The 13,995-nt window shown below is 45.1% G+C and overlaps 1 protein-coding gene across 13 annotated transcripts in view; it reads right to left on the bottom strand.

Annotated features, from left to right (window-relative positions):
- The window catches only part of REPS2 (RALBP1 associated Eps domain containing 2), a 323,649-nt gene that overhangs the window by 89,609 nt on the left and 220,045 nt on the right, over positions 1 to 13,995 (bottom strand). For all 13 annotated transcript variants that reach the window (XM_058291435.1, XM_058291431.1, XM_058291430.1 and 10 more), the window contains 2 exons: positions 6,008 to 6,091; positions 4,892 to 5,043 (listed from right to left, as the gene is read on the bottom strand). In XM_058291435.1, the coding sequence (XP_058147418.1) occupies positions 4,892 to 5,043; positions 6,008 to 6,091 (236 nt within the window). The remainder of the gene's footprint in view (positions 1 to 4,891; positions 5,044 to 6,007; positions 6,092 to 13,995) is intronic.

Here is a 13,995-nt window from a genome sequence, read left to right as displayed (position 1 = left end):
TTCTAATGCTAATTTTTTAAAAAGCTGATGACCATTTTACAGTTGACCTACCTCCTTTTAATCTTTTTTTGAGGTACCAAGCACCAGGGATTGAACCCAGGACCCCATATATGGGAAGCCAGCACTCAGCCACTGAGCCACATCGGCTTCCCTGAGTTGGTTTTTTCATTTGTTTCGCTTGCTGTTTTGGTTTTTCAGGAAGCACCTAGGAACCAAACCTGGGACCTCCCATGTGGAAGGTGGGTGCTCAACTGCTTGAGCCACATCTGCTCCCCTGACCTACTTTTTAGCCTTTCTCAATTGGTGTTCTATGAGAGAAGTAAGTCCTATAGAAAATTATTTGCATGTGGGAAGCCAGCTATCCCAGCACCATGTTGAAAGGAGATCTTTTCTTCTATCTGCCTGTTCTTAAGTGTTACTTCCATGGGACTTTCTCACTAGTGAGGTGGCCGCATGGTGGCAGGCTCAGAGGAGCCTCTTTTTTCAATTTTCCAACTCTAGATGCATAGGAAGGTTAACTTATTATATGCAATGAATTTTTTTTAACAAGTTGCAATTTTTTAAAGATTTATTTTTTTAATTTATTCCCCTCCTCCCACCCTGCCGCTTGCTTGCTGTCTGCTCTCTATGTCCATTCGCTATGTGTTCTTCTGTGTCTGCCTGTCTCCCTTTGTTGTATCATCTTGCTGCACCAGCTCTCCATGGGCATGAGCCATCAGGTCTCCGTGGGCACAGGCCATCAGCTCTCTGTGGGCATCGGCCAGCCTGCCTTCACATGGAGGCCCTGGGAAGCGAACCCAGGGCCTCCCTTATGGTAGACGGGAGCCCAATCGATTGAGCCACATCTGCTTTCCCATGCAATGGATTTTTAAGGGTATCAGAGCTTAGTTCTCTCCCAGAACCCTCACTGAGAAAGGGCTATATAAACTAACCATCATATGTCTGGTCATCTCTCTCCAGGTCTTAAAAAATTACCAATATTAAGTCACTTCTTATTACTTCACAATAAACTGGTCTAGGGATGAAAGTAAGAAGTTTTATAAAGTTCCCTGATCCCAAAGCATAGATCCCTGCATGTATAGCACTAATGGTATTGCTGGCAGGCGCTAGCCACTGGCTTGAGAATCAGTCCTCTGAGCCTGCCACCATGCGGCCACCTCACTAGTGAGAAAGTCCCACGGTAAGGAACACTTAAGAACAGGCAGATAAAAGAAAAGATCTCCTTTCAACATGGTGCTGGGGTAGCTGGCTACCCACATGCAAAAGAATCATGTTGGACCCCTGCCTCGCACCCCTAGTAAAAATGAACTCAAAATGGATTAAAGACATACATGTAAGAACTAAAATCCTGAGACCCTTAGAAGAAAACTTAGGGGCAAATTGTTATTACTTTGAGTTAGACAATGGTTTCTTGTACATAATACCAAAAGCACAAGTGATGAAAGAAAAAAAAGGTAAATTGGACTTCATCCAAATTCACAACTATTGTGTTACAAATGATACCATCAAGAAAATGAAGAGTGGCAGACTTGGCCCAGTGGTTAGGGCATCCATCTACCACATGGGAGATCCGCGGTTCAAACCCCGGGCCTCCTTGACCCGTGTGGAGCTGGGCCACATGCAGTGCTGATGCGCGCAAGGAGTGCCGTGCCACGCAGGGGTGTCCCCCGTGTAGGGGAGCCCCACGCGCAAGGAGTGCGCCCCGTAAGGAGAGCCACCCAGCGCGAAAGATAGTTCAGCCTGCCCAGGAATGGTGCCACACACACAGAGAGCTGACACAACAAGATGACTCAACAAAAAGAGACACAGATTCCTGTGCCACTGACAACAACAGAAGCAGACAAAGAAGACACAGCAAATAGACACAGAGAGCAGACAACCGGGGTGGGGGGGCTGGGGGGAAGGGGAGAGAAATAAATAAATAAATAACTCTTAAAAAAAAAAAAAAAACCCTGAGCCTCAACAGACTCCAGCTCCTACAATCTGATTTATTGGACTCACCTCACTCAGCTAAGATGGAGTTGAAGAAGGACAACCACCACACCATGGAGCCTAGAGTGCCTACAACTGAAAGCAGGAGGATTGCATCCAGTAACCATGTGGTATCTGAGCCTCCTCTTGGCATAGAGGTGCAACGGACACAAGCAATCCAAGGACCACAGAGAAAAGGTGGCATTGGAGTGGGAAAAGTGGACATGGTAGCTGATGGGTATGGGGAATGGCAGGAAGAGATGAGATGTGGAGGCGCCTTTGGGACTTGGAGTTGCCCTGGATGGTGCTTCAGGGGCAATCACCGGACATTGTAAATCCTCCCAGGGCTCACTGGATGGAATGGGGGAGAGTGTGGACCATGATGTGGACCAATGACCATGAGGTGCAGAGATACCCAGAGATGTGCTTGCCAAATGCAATGGATGTGTCATGATGATGGGAGTGAGTGTTGCTTGGGGGGGGGGGGGAGGGGTGCGGTGAGGGTGGTGGGGTTGAATGGGACCTCATATTTTTTTAATGTAATATTTTTACAAAATCAATTAAAAAAAAAAAAGAAAAGACAACACATGGAATACGAGAAAATATTTTTAAAGCATATATCTTATAAGGGACATCTACCCAGAATATATATATATAAAGAATGTCCTAGCTCAAAAAGTAAAAAGATAAAAAATAATCCAACAAAAAGTGGGCAAAGGATCTGAATAGTATTTCTCCACAGAAGATATTCCACTCCTAGGTATATACCCAAGAAATGAAAACATATGGCCATGCAAAATGTGTACACAAATGTTTATATCAATATTTTCACAATAGCCAATAAGTGGGGAAAAAACCAAATGTCCATGAACTGATGAATGGATGAATAAAATGTGGGACACATCCATACAATGGAATATTACTCACAATAAAAATAATCAGATTCCGTTTCATGCTACAACATGGATGAACCCTGAAAGCATTATTCTAAGTAAAAGAAGTCGGACACAAAAGACCAAATGTTGTACGATTCCATTTATACAAAATGGCCAGAACAAGAAAATCTATACAGACAGAAAGTAGACTAGTCATTCACTAGAGCTGGCTGTTTGGGGGTGAGTGGGGAGTCACTGCTAATGGGCATGGAGTTTCTTTTTGGGGTGATGAAAATGTTCTGAAATTATATTTTGGTGATGGTTGCTGAACTCCAAATATACCAAAAAAAAACTAAAAACCACCATATTATATCCTTTAAATGATTGAACTGTATAGTACATGGATGATATTTCAATAAAGCTGCTTTTTAAAAGAAGAAAAAAGAGCTAGAGAAAGAAAAAGAAAAAATTCTTCTTGTACTCTGCTAGATGTCCTGCCATCCATTCCTACGGATGCTGTAGCCACCACTGACTAACTCGACTGACCATGAAGCTGAGATCGTAGTGGAATGGTGGAGTAAAAGATGGAAGAATTTTGTGATCTTCATCTCTGATTGGAAGCCATCCTCCGGGTTTGAGGGTGGCTGGAAGACAATGATGAAAGCGCCCAATGAAGGACAAAATATATTTTCTTTATGCACTGATATGTCTGTATGAAAAAAACAAAATCATGTGTAGAAGAGGACTGTGGAGTCCTGGGAGGACTTTGGCTTTTTTTCATATATATATATTTTTTTAATAGAATTTTTTCTCTCCCCTTCCCCGCCCCCACCCCCAGCCCCAGTTGTTTGTTCTCTGTGTCCATTTGCTGCATGTTCTTTTTGTCCGCTTCTGTTGTTGTCAGCGGCATGGGAATCTGTGTTTCTTTCTGTTGCGTCATCTTGCTGTGTCAGCTCTCCGTGTGGGCGGCGCCATTCCTGGGCAGGCTGCACTTTCTTTCGCGCTGGGCGGCTCTCCCTACGGGGTGCACTCCTTGCGCGTGGGGCTCCCCTACGCGGGGGACACCCCTGCGTGGCAGGGCACTCCTTGCGCGCATCAGCACTGCACGTGGCCCAGCTCCACACGGGTCAAGGAGGCCTGGGGTTTGAACCGCGGACCTCCCATATGGTAGACGGATGTCCTATCCACTGGGCCAAGTCCGCTTCCTGACTTTGGCTTTAAAGTAGAGTTGCCAACACCACCCATATCACCTGGTAGGGGTTGCTTTTCTCTCCATGATAGTATATGCAAGAGAAAACCAGCAGCAGAGCCTGAGAACTGCTAGGCCATACCACAGCCTGAGCACTCACATTAGTGACCCACCAGGCTCACCTGAAGTCACACACAGCAGCAGGTTTCTACCCTGAATATCCCCCTCAAGTTTGCTGAAGGGAATTGAGGCAAGTCATGGCTCTTCTAAAGCCAAAGCCTTGTGGAGAAGGATGACTTGTGTGCAGCACTTCTCTTGGTCCCTGGCCATGTCCACAAGCACCTTTCCCTCTCTCCAAGGTCCATCACAGCTGGAGGCTTTGCCTGTGACCGTTCTCTGCTGAGATGATCAACTGAAACTCAGTGGGGATTTTTAAAAAATGCATGCTGTAGGGACAGAAAGGTGAATCTGAGGGTCATGAAAACAGCAACTGGCCCTGGGCGAGCATGAGATGAGGCAGGCGAAGAGGAGAAATACCATTTACATTACCAGGAAAATGTGGGCCAGCACAAGGAAGAGCTGGGTAGGAATGGGGGAAGGGAGGGAGAGCAAACCATACCACAGGTGACTACCTGTTTGACTCTTTAGGGTAGGTTTCGTTCTCTAGTTTTTGAAGCCTCCTTCTCTGTGACTGGAAGACTTTAATCCCATCATAGAGACAGTAAGGTAAAGAAAGCTATGACCCTGAACTCCTTCTGTGTGTGAGAGTGTAAATATAAACATATTTACCTATATATATAAATGCAGATTTAAAAGGAAGCATCTGACCTTGCTCTTGTTTGTCTGTTCTACTTACTTTTGGACTGTTGGATGGGGTTTCACAGCTGATACAGTAGCTGGCCCACCTACAGTGGTAGAAGGCTCTTGGTTTTCTGGAGCTTGATTTTCAGGTCTAAATTTCCGACGGATGGGCTTTGATGGGGGCTGAGAATATGCCATGTCCTGTGGCTTAAAAACAAAACCAAAGCAAAAACACAAAAATGTTTAAAAATGAAATGGCATGCCGCCCCCCCCCCCATCATGCCAGTGTTCCTTTACCATAGTCCCCAAGGCCACACCCCAGAATATGTGACTGGGTCATGATGCAGCAACAGCTGGTGGGATGTAGGCATCAGGTGCCAGTGGGACCTCTGTCTTGTCTGCTCCCCCTTCTTTTAATGTTTCAAGCAGTCTATTACCTCTTCTTGCTTTTTAAAACTCACACGGACCCAGTGTGCATCTCCTGCCTGGGGCCTTTTCTAAACTGAGGATAAGATTGGCTCCTGCCTCACTTTGGGGTTTTGGGGAATATACATTTTTTAAGTTAGTAAAGGTCTTACAGATGTGCCCCTCAACCTCCTACCCCCCAAAACCTACACAAATTCAAATGAAAGAGCCAGTGTCTTCAGGCAGGAGACAGCCCGCCCGCTTCCTTGGAGGCCGGGTCTCCATGGGCTCCGGAGCCTAAGGCCCAACCTCTTTGATGGGAGAAGGGCCTGGGAGAGGATGGGGCAAGACAGTGAAAGGAGAGCATGATGGGTGAGTGGTGCTTGCTGACCAGATGACAGGCGGCTCAGCGACATGGGTGGGCAGAGGTGAAGGCACCGGGATGGAAGAAAGGACCCAGGTGCAAAGATATATGAGGGGGCTCCCCATCCCCCAAGAGGTGCTCACAGTGGCTTAGCAGGTGTGTGGGGTTCTGCAAGACATCTGTCCCTCCCCACACACCTTCTGATCTTGCAGAAAGCAAGGCCCCTGGGGTTTAGCTGGGAGGTGCGGCAAGGGATTAAGCCCAGGAAGCATCAGGACCCTAACCTTCAAAAAGAATCCAAATTCTAGGCAATCTGGATCATTAACATTCATTTCAGGATGTGAGCACCTGAAAAGAATGGACTTGCTAACAGGTTTATGAGGCTCATGAAGCTCGGCTTACCTTCTTTGCTGGACTACTTTCTGCAGCCTGAGAAGGGATTCTGGTCAACGGCGGGTGTAACTCGGCCTCAGATGCTTGTTCAGACTGCAGCAAGAGATCACAGAGAGGATAAAAAGGCAAAACCACAACAACCTAAATTAGGGTGAAGAGCACTTATGAAAATAGACACTAAGGGAAAATTAAATTATTGATCATTCTGGCCAAGCATGGTCAGGTCTGCTGATCCTTGGGAAAAACCTTCCACAGAAAAACCCTCCCATCTCTCTTTCCAGCAGAGTTGAAACTTAGGAAAAAGAGTCAAAGGCAGTTTCTTCTATAACGGGATGTACGTACTCCCAAAAAAGTTTCACAAGCTCAAACTCTAAAAATAATGGGGCTCACAGGAAAAATAGGACTGGGAAAGAAAACTTAAAAAGGTTAACCTGAGCACTTTTTGGTATATACCCAAATGACCTGAAAGCAGGGACTCGAACAGACACTTGTACCCCAATGTTTACAGCACCATTCTTCACAATAGTCAAAAGATGGAAACAATTCAAGTGCCTAAAAACGGATGATGAACAAAATGTAGTACAGCCATACAATGGAATATTATTTAGTCATAAAAAAAGGAATGAAGAACTAATATATGCTACAATGTGGGTGAATCTTGAAGACATCATGTTGAGGGAAATAAGCAAGACACAAAAGGACAAATATTTTATGATCTCGCTTATATGAAATACCTAGAAGAAGCAAACTTCATAGAGATAGACAGTGGTTTATTGGTTATCAGGGGTTAGGGGAGCAGAGTAGGAAGAGGGAGTTATAGTTCATGGGTAAGTAGTTTCTGTTTGACGTAATAAAAAAGGACGGGTAATGGATGTGATAGTAGCATGATACTGTAAATATAATTAACATTCCTGAATTATACACTTGAATGTGGTTATAAAGGAAAGTTTTGTGCTCGACATTGGTTACTACAATAAAAAGTTGAGAAATACATATTTTTGAATATACTATTCTCCATGGTGCTCAGAAATAAGAGTAAATGGAATAAAGTGGAATAGAGACCTTAGTCAATAATCAGAGCCAGTTTGTTGGAGACTGAAGTATAGAATAAATTCACCATCTCAAAAAAGATGTTACCCTGAGTACTAACAAAAAATAATCACAATAAAAACACTGCAACTTTCAATATTAAATTCCTAATAAAGAAACCCTCTAGTAAATGTGGCCCTTTACCTTTAAAAATGGCAAAAGTTTGACAAAAGGAGTAAGCAGAAGGGCTGGGGCAGCTAAGTGTTATGGAACAACAATTAAATGCACAAAGATTGGCCAAGAATGCCCCAAAAACATTTTCCAGCCAGCCAGGTGGAAGAGCCCGGGCAACTGGCATCTCATAAAGGTCCACAGTGTCCCTGGATTGCCACCTTCATCTATGTTAAAATACTATGCTTCCAGCTGCTAAGAATCAGTGATGTAGAAGAGAGGGGAAAAAATAACAGAAACAACTGCACATGAACTGTGTGACTCCACATCATGTTGACATCAGTCCTCTACCCATAAACAAGCTGTGCTACAGAAACACACATTGTAGCAAAACAACTGCCTTCGTGTGTCTGTGCCCACTGTGTCCCTCCCAGCACTCTAACATCTGGGATAGTGTGGCTTCTGCCTTTGACTCTGCTGTAATGGTGTGCTCCCAGGAGCACTACCACTCTCTGTTGAGCAGATTCCAGTTGCCTCTTCTGGTCTTCTCCTCATTGAACCTCTGCCAGGCAGGTCACCCCTGACTACCTTTTGAGAAATCCTGCCCTGGTGCCCAATAAGCCACCTCTCCTGGTCTCCTGGACTGCCTCAACTTATGACCATTATCTCCCCATTTCCTCTACTGATTTCTCTTATCTCACAAACGCAGGATTTCTCAAGGTTATGTCTTTGGTTCCCCTGACCCATTTCCCCCTCCCTGTTCATTCTTTCCCAGCGTAATTCCATCGGCTCCTAGGTTTGAACAGCCCTAGTGCCTAGCTAGAGACCATGGTTCTTATCCAACCCCTCACATCTGAACCTGTGAAGCAGGCACTCAACATGCCTGGTTTCTAGCTCCAAGTATTTTTTATGGCCTTCCCCTTGCCACTAAGGATGATGATCATAGTTGTACCAATAGGTTTTTGCAAAGACACTATGAAACACTGAACAGTAACTGCGTCAGGTACTGCTCTAAGTGCTTTGTATGGGTTATCTCACTTTGACATCATGCCCTAAGAAGTAGTTATGGCCCCATCTTATTAGTGAAGAAACTGAGGATCAAGAAGGTAAGGAACTCACCCCAGAAAATACAAATGGGAGGGTTTGAACTCAGACTTCGCGCCAAAGCTAGGTTTTGTAACTATGCTATACAGCCTCAGAAGCTTTTAGGCCTGAGAGCTCATTCAAGAAATATTTACTGAACATCTACCACAGACAGATATTCCAGAATGAACAGAACACGTGAGATCCCTGCTTACAAAGAGCTTTAAGTCAAGTTGGAAAGATGGAGATATGAACAGGCAATTTCATTTCAGGGACACAAGGACTATGGTGGGATGTAGGGAACATCTTGCCCCACGGGTCAAAAATGACTCAGGAAAAGGGGAGGTCTCGGCTGAGACCTGAGGATTAAGCAGGATGGAGCCAGCCAGAGGAGGATTTGTGGGGATGGAGGAGGTTCAAAGAGTAAGTTCAAGAAGGGCCTCCTCTACCCCAACCCCCCAGAATTTCAGTTTCGGATACCACAAGAACACTAGAGCCAATCCCCAAGACAGGAACCGAGGGAGAGGCAGGCTTGAGGAGGAGCTCACTTTCAGACATGCCGAGTCTGAAGTGCCTGGGAACGGTCATCCACTGTGAGGAGTCTGGGGAAACGCAAACACACACCCTGGCTTCCCGGGAGTACTCCCCAATGCAATCACTCTCCAAGATCTGCGAGCCAAATGTGGGCTTTATTCCTGGCTGGGGAAGGGCTCAATAACCTCAAAACACTGTGCTGAGGAATGCAACTTGCACCTGAGGGCCCATCTTGACTTCTGCCACCAACTAGCCAGAACGCATACCTGGGGGGGGGGGGGTGGAGGGGAGAGGGGGGGAGAGAGAGAGGGAGGGAGGGAGGGAGGGGGAGAGAGGGAGAGAGAGAGAGAGAGAGATTCCGACATGAAAAGACCCATTTCTAAATAAACGATCTCACTTTCCTTCATGAACAATAGGATAAGGCATACAGGAGGCCTAGCAGCTGGAAAGGAGAATAAAGCAGAAGGTTTCTTGCTATTTCTTCAGACTTTTCTAAATCACCAATTTCAGGAAGAATGATAACCCATTAGCCAGGAGGACTTCAGCGGCTGACTTTTTCCTCAGTGTATCTGAGAAAGGGAGGACAACTACACCATCCCAAAAATATGCCCTTGCCCCAAAGTTTTGTTTGCCTGAACTGAAATCTGATACCTGAATCTTGAGAAGAAAACAAATATTGGGATTACAATTAATATGGAAAATGGGAGCCCTTTTCTGAAGGCTCCATATGTAATAAATATCATGTACTTAGCCAGGATGTGGCAACAAGAAAACACCCTTTTAGCCAATAGCTCTCGTTGAAACGCAAGCTAAGGTTCTTTAAAAAAAAAAAAAGGTATCTTATATTTTAATACTGATATCCCCTACCTACAAATGACAAATATATTTTCATTTTCAGCCTAGTTTTACAATGAGAAGTCTGGATAGATCACTTGGACTTGGAAGGTGCTGCCACTCAGGATGTGGAGAACCAGCTTGGGGTGTTGCCCATTCCCATGATTGATGGGGCATTATGGTGCCTACTCAGGTGGCTTCCCAGAAATGAACACAGGCTAATGGAGGCTAAATGGATGGTTTGAGAAGTATGGATTCCAGAAAAGTATGCTCTTTAAGTTAATCCATTTCTGTGGTGTAAGCCCATTGTAAGTAGGATCTTTGCATGAATAGGATCTTAAGATGTGTGACCCATCTCATTCAGGAGTCTTTTATAACAGAATGAAATTCAATCAAAGAAAGAGAAAGCCATGGAGCAAGAAGCTGAAAGCAAGGAAACCCAGAAGAGAAGGGAGAGACCAGCAGATGCTTCCATGTGCCTCGCCAGTCTTCAGGGAGAAAGTATTGCCTTGATGAAGCCACTTTCTGAGCCCCCAAATCTGAAAGCTTGTAAACTAATAAATTCCCATTGTCAAAAGCTAAACCATTTCTGCAGCCTAGCAGACTAAAAAATTAAGCATTTTGCTTTTCCACTAGAAGGGTTCACTCATTTATTCAATTATACACATATTTATTTCATACCTCTGAATTCTGTGTCAGGGGCCACAGTAGGTACTGGGGACCTAGTAGGCAGAACCAGATGTAGTAGGTGCTGTGGTGCCCCACTGAGATACCCTTTATCCCCAACCTGCTCTGATTGTTGGCTACTAAAAAGTTCCAGCTGCCCTCTTCTCTACATAATTACCCTCAAATGATGGGAACCCATATCCTACCCCACCCCCAGCAGCCCACAGATAATGACTGATTGATAGAAGGGTCTAAAAGGCCAGCCCGCTTGAATCTGAGCAGGTCACTCTTCAGTACATGTACCAGAGTCCTTCTTTTGTGGATCAGGCCAAGGTCAGAGTTTACCTAAGACTATACCCTTGCTTGGCTCTTTCCCCTTCCCTACCCTTGCTTCCCTCATCTCCTTTCAGGTTTTTCCTGAAGAGCACACCCTCAACAAATCACTTAGCTAGAATCCCCATCTCAGGTTCTGCTTCCAGGGACCCTGACCTGAGACATTAGGCAAAGTGCTCCCTCAAGAGGGATGCCCATACAGTCTAGTATGGTTGGGAGTTGGGGTCTAGTACAATAGCATAAGAGTGAAGGGTAGGGAGAAGAATGGGGAGATGATGCAAGCACAGCGGTTCCTAAACTTAACTTGGCTTCAACTCCTTACTCTCATGTAACTCCTAATACCATCTAGCAGAACTCACGTTCTGTGGAACACACTTTGGAAAACACTGACCTATAAACTGTGTCTTAGAGGAATGAAGGAAAGTCTTTCTAGTTGACTGGAATACCAAGTACCATGTTCCACACCCATCCTTCAAAAGGAGCATTCTCCACAAAGGCTGGCAGGCCCGACTCCAGGGATCCCTACTACACTGCTCCCAACTTCCACTTTGGCCAAGGATAAGAGAGTAGGGTGAAGATGGAGGTGCTGTAGGCACGAAGGGCTCCATTCTGTCCCTTCTCCCTCCTCCCCTGCAGCAGTAGCAACAGTTTCTCTGCGTGATTTTATTTACTGTGCTTCTTTAAGATGCCCTAGGCACAATGACAATAAAAATCATTAATTATAAAAGTGAAAGCAGATGAGTGCAACACTGACAAATTATGGATTGTTTAAAGTAGCCCTAGGAAGAGGACTTGGCCCAGTGGTTAGGACGTCCATCTACCACATGGGAGGTCCACGGTTCAAACCCCGGACCGTGTGGAGCTGGCCCATGCACAGTGCTGACACGCGCAAGGAGTGCCATGCCACACAGGGATGTCCCCCACGTAGGGGAGCCCCACGCACAAGGAGTGCACCCTGTAAGGAGAGCCGCCCAGTGCGAAACGAATGCAGCCTGCCCAGGAATGGTGCCGCACACAAAGAGAGCTGACACAACAAGATGACACGACAAAAAAGAAACACAGATTCCTGTGTCGCTGACAACAACAGAAGTGGACAAAGACGACGACACAGCAAACAGACACAGAGAACAGACAACAGTGGGGGGGAGGGGAAGGGGAGAGAAATTTAAAAAAACAAAAAACTCCAACATCAATCAATCAATCAATCAATAAATGAAGTAGCCTAAAACAAATATCTCAGATTCCAGTTCCACCCAGGCAGGTTAGCTTTACAAAGGTCCCAAGCTCATCACACCTCCCACCTGCACCTCTGCACAAACTTCAGCATGGCCTTTTTCAGCCTATAGTTTCCTCCTCAATCTGACCCCCCTTGCACACCACTATGAACCTAATCTTACAAAGCACCATCCACCAAAGTGCTCTTTCTCAATGGGCTCCTGAGGCCTCTGGCGCACCATGCAATCCCTCAGCCACTTAAAGGTCTTCCATTACCTGGCTCCATCATAACTGCATTTAGTTGCCCACGTGGAACCTGGTCCGAGCAAATAAAAATTCTCTGAACCTTCAAACATACCAGAGGTTTCTTCCCAACTCAATCTGTTTGTTCTAGTCCCTCAAGCCCAGTGAGTCCAAAATATGGCCGCACAGCAGAAATATCTGGGGAATTTTCATAAATAACAAACTTCTAGACACTACACCAGTCTTCCGTAATCAGACTCTCCTGTGGGTAAAGCATTAGAAATCTATTTTAATAAGCTCCCTGGGTGATTTTAATGTAGCCAGCCAAACCAACTGGGGACCACTGATGGACCAAACTCTTCATTAAAGACCTGAGAAAACCAAGTCTCCAAGGCCCTAGTCTGGACAAGGCCACAGGTACTCTTGCAAAAACTAACTAGACTTTTTTTTTAAGATTTCTTTAAAAATTTCTCTCCCCTTCCCCACGCCCCAGTTGTCTGCTCTCTGTGTCCATTTGCTGTGTGTTCTTCTATGCCCGCTTCCATCCTTATCAGCAGCAACAGGAATCTGTGTCTCTTTTTGTTGCATTATCTTGCTGTGTCAGCTCTCCATGTGTGTGGCGCCATTCTTGGGCAGGCTACACACTTTTTAATTGCTTTTCCGTCCACTTATCGTGGAGGTAATAGGGAATGTATGCCACATGGTTCCATGAATAAATGAGAAAATATTGAGCAAAACCTTCAGCAACAGGATTTTGTCTAAATCTGGGGATAAGCCTCCCTGGCACCAAGGGATTATTACCAAGCACCAACCTGCAGTGCATTTGAAAATAGACCTTGACCAAAAGGAGGAAGCATTAAATAAAAAAGAGTTTTTAATGGCTAAGAGATTTCAAAGTGAGTCAGTGGAAGCGGATGTGGCTCAAGCAAGTGGGCTTTGGCCTACCATATGGGAGGGCCCTGGTTTGGTTCCCAGTGTCTCCTAAAGAAGACAGTGTGCTAGCATGATGAGCAGGTGTGCTGAGCTGATGCAACTAGAGACACAAGAAGAGAAACATGAGTGACACAGCAAAGCAGGGAATGATGGAGGCTCAAGCAATTAGGTGCCTCCCTCCTACATCGGAGTTCCTGGGTTCAGTTCCTGTGCCTCCTAAAGAAACAAGGAAGACAAACATACACAGCAAATGCAAACAACAAGGGGGTGGGGAGAAATAAATAAATAATATAAATCTTAAAAAAAAAGTTGGGAGGTCATTCTGGAGGTTACGCTTATACATGTCTCAGGCAGATTTCACCAACCACCACAGTAAACAAAACCTCATACAAAAGTGATCCTTGGTATTGTAGGGACAGATGCAGGACATTATATATCCTGCCATAACCCATTGAATGTATTGGGGGAGAGTGTAAACTACAATGTAAACTATAATCCATGTGGAGCAGCAGTGCTCCAAAATGTGTTCACCAAATGCAATGAATGTACCACACTAATGAAAGAGGTTGTTGATGTGCAAGGAGTGGGGGGTGTGGGGAGTGGGGTATATGGGAACCTCTTATAGTCTCTAATGTAACATTTTGTGTGAGCTATGTATCTTTTTTAAAAAGTTAATAAGAGATTTTTTAAAAGTGATCATTGGAGCTCTAGGGACTTCTGGATACCATAGGCAAGGCATATAACCTCATGAAATCACACCCCTTTGGTGGACTCCAATATAAATAAGTTAGACTCAGGTATAATTTCCCTACTCATGATTCTTTTGTCCCTTTTATTTGAACCTATAATGATCACTATACCCATTAAATATGTCCCGGGGACTTAAATCTTTAGACTTCATTTGCCGTTGAGCCCCGAATCCCAGCAGAGTTATGGCCAATATCTACTCTCCAGTT

The sequence above is a fragment of the Dasypus novemcinctus genome, chromosome X (genome assembly GCF_030445035.2).
Source record: "Dasypus novemcinctus isolate mDasNov1 chromosome X, mDasNov1.1.hap2, whole genome shotgun sequence".
Taxonomy (NCBI): domain Eukaryota; kingdom Metazoa; phylum Chordata; class Mammalia; order Cingulata; family Dasypodidae; genus Dasypus; species Dasypus novemcinctus.
This window is presented reverse-complemented; position numbering and strand designations above follow the sequence as displayed.